General features: G+C 32.6%; 1 protein-coding gene across 1 annotated transcript in view; it reads right to left on the bottom strand.

The window, feature by feature from the left end:
- Dync2h1 (dynein cytoplasmic 2 heavy chain 1) overlaps positions 1-3,255 on the bottom strand; it is a 318,483-nt gene that overhangs the window by 4,309 nt on the left and 310,919 nt on the right. Inside the window, exon 91 of the mRNA XM_033764303.1 lies at positions 3,163-3,255. This exon is cut by the window's right edge and continues 1 nt beyond it. Within this exon, the coding sequence (XP_033620194.1) occupies positions 3,163-3,255 (93 nt within the window). The remainder of the gene's footprint in view (positions 1-3,162) is intronic.

Here is a 3,255-nt window from a genome sequence, read left to right as displayed (position 1 = left end):
GAAAAGAAAGGAAAGGAAAAGAAAGGAAAAGAAAAGAAAGGAAAAGAAAAGAAAGGAAAAGAAAAGAAAGGAAAGGAAAGGAAAAGAAAGAAAGAAAGAAAGGGAAAGAAAGAAACAAAGAAAGAAAAGTGTGGGTTAGTATCTTGTATTTTATCTTATTTTTTTAATTTTTGGTAACAGATATCAAACTCACCATCCTGCGTTCGTGAGGCAGGCGCTAATGCCACTGAGCTAAATCCCCGACCCTGTATCTCATAAACACCTTGAACAGTGCTTTGTACATAACCAGTACAAATAAATGCTTATTAACATATTAATATGTCCATTGTTACTAATAAATCATTTTCAATTCTCTTTATCAACATGAGAACCTGCTCCACCAAACTCACAGGACTGCTTTTAATGGCAAGTATAGTGGCATTTCACCATGCACCATACTGTCCTCCTACTTCTAGACTGATTTTTCTAAAACTGCAAATCTGATCTTACACTGCTATTATTCTAAATTTTGAGTGGCTTTGATAATGTCTAAATTCCTTTGCACGGCAACTCAGCTTGTTATACTTGGCCTTCCTTTCTGAACACATCTCTACAAGTCTCCCACATGAACCATACACTCCAGATGGACTACACCAACAGTGCCCAGAACTTACATTTCTCCTATCTCCCAAGCATTTACATCTGCAGCCTTTCAATGTCTTGTCCTCTACCTTGTTTTGAATTTGTCCTTAAACTCTATTACTTATATTTCAAGTTCAAGAGAGGTTGCTCTCTACGAGAGGTGGCTTTGACTTTCCTTCATCTGCTCTCACATGGTCCAGTTGAGGCATCTCTAATCTGTCAAAGCTCTACTCTACAGAACTATATAATTGCATTTATAATTCTGAACTATAATAGTGTCCTCCCCTAGTCAAAAATACTTTTTTTTTGGTACCGGGGATCGAACTCGGGTCCTTGCGCTTGCGAGGCAGGCCACCAAACCGCTAAGCTAAACCCCCAGCCCTCAAAAATATTTTCGGATGAGAGCAGTTTATCTTTGTAGCTTCAGTGTACCGCATAATACCTGGTATATAAATATTCAGCAAGTATTTAGTGATGAATGAAAGCACCAGTAAACTCTAAAGTACAATATGAAGTAAGGTAATCATATTTAACATTTTTAAAAATATTGTCAATGGGATAAATTAGACTGTATGTGTGTGAATGTGCTAGATAATTTATACACAACAAGTATATATAATCTTCAACATGGTATCATCCTCATCTTCAAAGAGAAAATTGGCTCAGTGAAGTTACTTTGCTAAAATTGCCTACTTTATAACTTAGGTTCTGTAATTGGAATTAAGATCTGTTGAACTCCAAAATTTTCTGTTTTGAAACACTTAATGTCTCATATTTTTTCTGATCTGATTACAGAAGACAATCTGAAAGCTGCAGATGGCTTAAAAAAAAAGAGGCTTACTATAAAGGAAGGAGGGAAGAACAAAGGCAGGGAAGCACCATTAAATCTTTTCCTTACACATCATTCAAAAGTGCAAAAGCCTAGGAGGAATCCCTTACATAAAAACAGTAAAATAAATAAGCAAATAATCTTTTAGCTGACTGTTTTACAGGCTACTCAATTCATTTCAGCTTTCTTCACTAGAGCTCTTTTTCAAACTGTTTTTAGCTTTTTATTCAGATCCTAAATTTTAAATTCTAAGATATGAAAAATGTAATTAGATATAAATGATATATGAAGTAAATTAGTGTAAAGGTATTCTAGTTTTGTAAAGTTACATTGCATTTTATACAACCTAGTAAGTAATACATTAGCTTTTTCTGTAACAGCATTGCATTCTGACTTGCATTAGTTTGTGGTAGATTAGTTGGGTATTACTCCAGGTCATACTCTGTTTATTCTAGTCACTTTCCATGTTCTATTTTTATTTGTGGGGTTTCTTCAGTAAACTGTGCAACCATTTCATCCCTCCATCAAAGTTGTTATGTGAATTTTATTTGCCATAGAATCAATGCCATCTAATTTGGATTCCTTATAATTCATCTAGGTCATATACAATTTCATATGATTCAGCTAAAACCCCTCGTGAATTCTAACCTCAACTTTTGTATATAAATTTCAATTAGTTTCACAAACCTAAGATAAAAAATGTATCATCTGTAATTTATCAACTTTGGGTTGTAATTTCTTATAGGACTTAATAGGAAGATTGAAATAAAATAAATACTTTTATTCAACCCACTCTAATGCTAGAGAAAATGAATATGATATGGAAGGAAAATAGAACTCAAAATAATGTATATGATTTTTTAAGTTAGAGGACTCAGAGCAATGATTGCTAATTATTACTACAGATTTAGATTTTTTCACATTTTAAAACACTCAGATGCTTTTGATTTTATAAAGAAGGAAACCATTACTAGAAAATTCAATGTTATTTTCCAATGAAAAAAAGTATTTTTGTAGTGAGCATTACATAAAATAATTTTACTCATTAGATGCAGGATTAATTTTATTCATATATAGTCATATTTACATTCTTAAACTAAGTGGTTAAGAAAAAGTTATATTTCACCTATAGCTATGTCCTACTTTAAAGGTATGTATGCTTTCAAAGTTCCACTGATGAAAATTCTTTCAATAATTGGAAATTTTATCTTCAGCTTATCTATCAGCTGCACAATTGCGATGATGTGTTACAAAGCTCCAAACATACATTAATTTCTGGGTTTCCTTACTTCCTGTGTGCCTGTGGGAAGTCTTCTAACCTGCATGGGCACGTGGTTACTTATTTGGAAGTGAGAATATCTGTTTTGCATAGCTGCTTTGATAAGTACAAATGGTAGATGAAATACCTAGCACATTGCTGAAAATAAGAGACATAACACATGGTAGTTCTTATCATTAGACTTTTTCCCTTATAAGGTTATACATTCTTTAGAAATTAAAACTGTTACTCTTTCCAAAACAAAAGTTTTAAAATATCCTGTACATTTAAAAAATTTATAAGAATAAAATGCTTTCATTAAAAATTTGTTTGAATGCAGTAACATAAGAAAGCAAACAAAAAATTGGCAGGCCAAGAATGTTATCTTACTGAAAAGGTGAAAGTCTAAGTGAATTGATGAAATTAAAAATCAAGCAAGTTAATAATGTATTACCTGTGGAATCCAGCCCATAAAACAAGGGAAAACTGATGACACACTAGGAGAATCATCGTGATTTTCAGAAAGCCGATTACCATCAAAACTGCA

Source organism: Fukomys damarensis, unplaced genomic scaffold, assembly GCF_012274545.1.
Source record: "Fukomys damarensis isolate Sample0158 unplaced genomic scaffold, DMR_v1.0_HiC HiC_scaffold_16, whole genome shotgun sequence".
Lineage (NCBI taxonomy): Eukaryota > Metazoa > Chordata > Mammalia > Rodentia > Bathyergidae > Fukomys > Fukomys damarensis.
The sequence above is the reverse complement of the archived record's forward strand: the minus strand, read 5'-3'. Positions and strand labels throughout refer to the sequence as shown.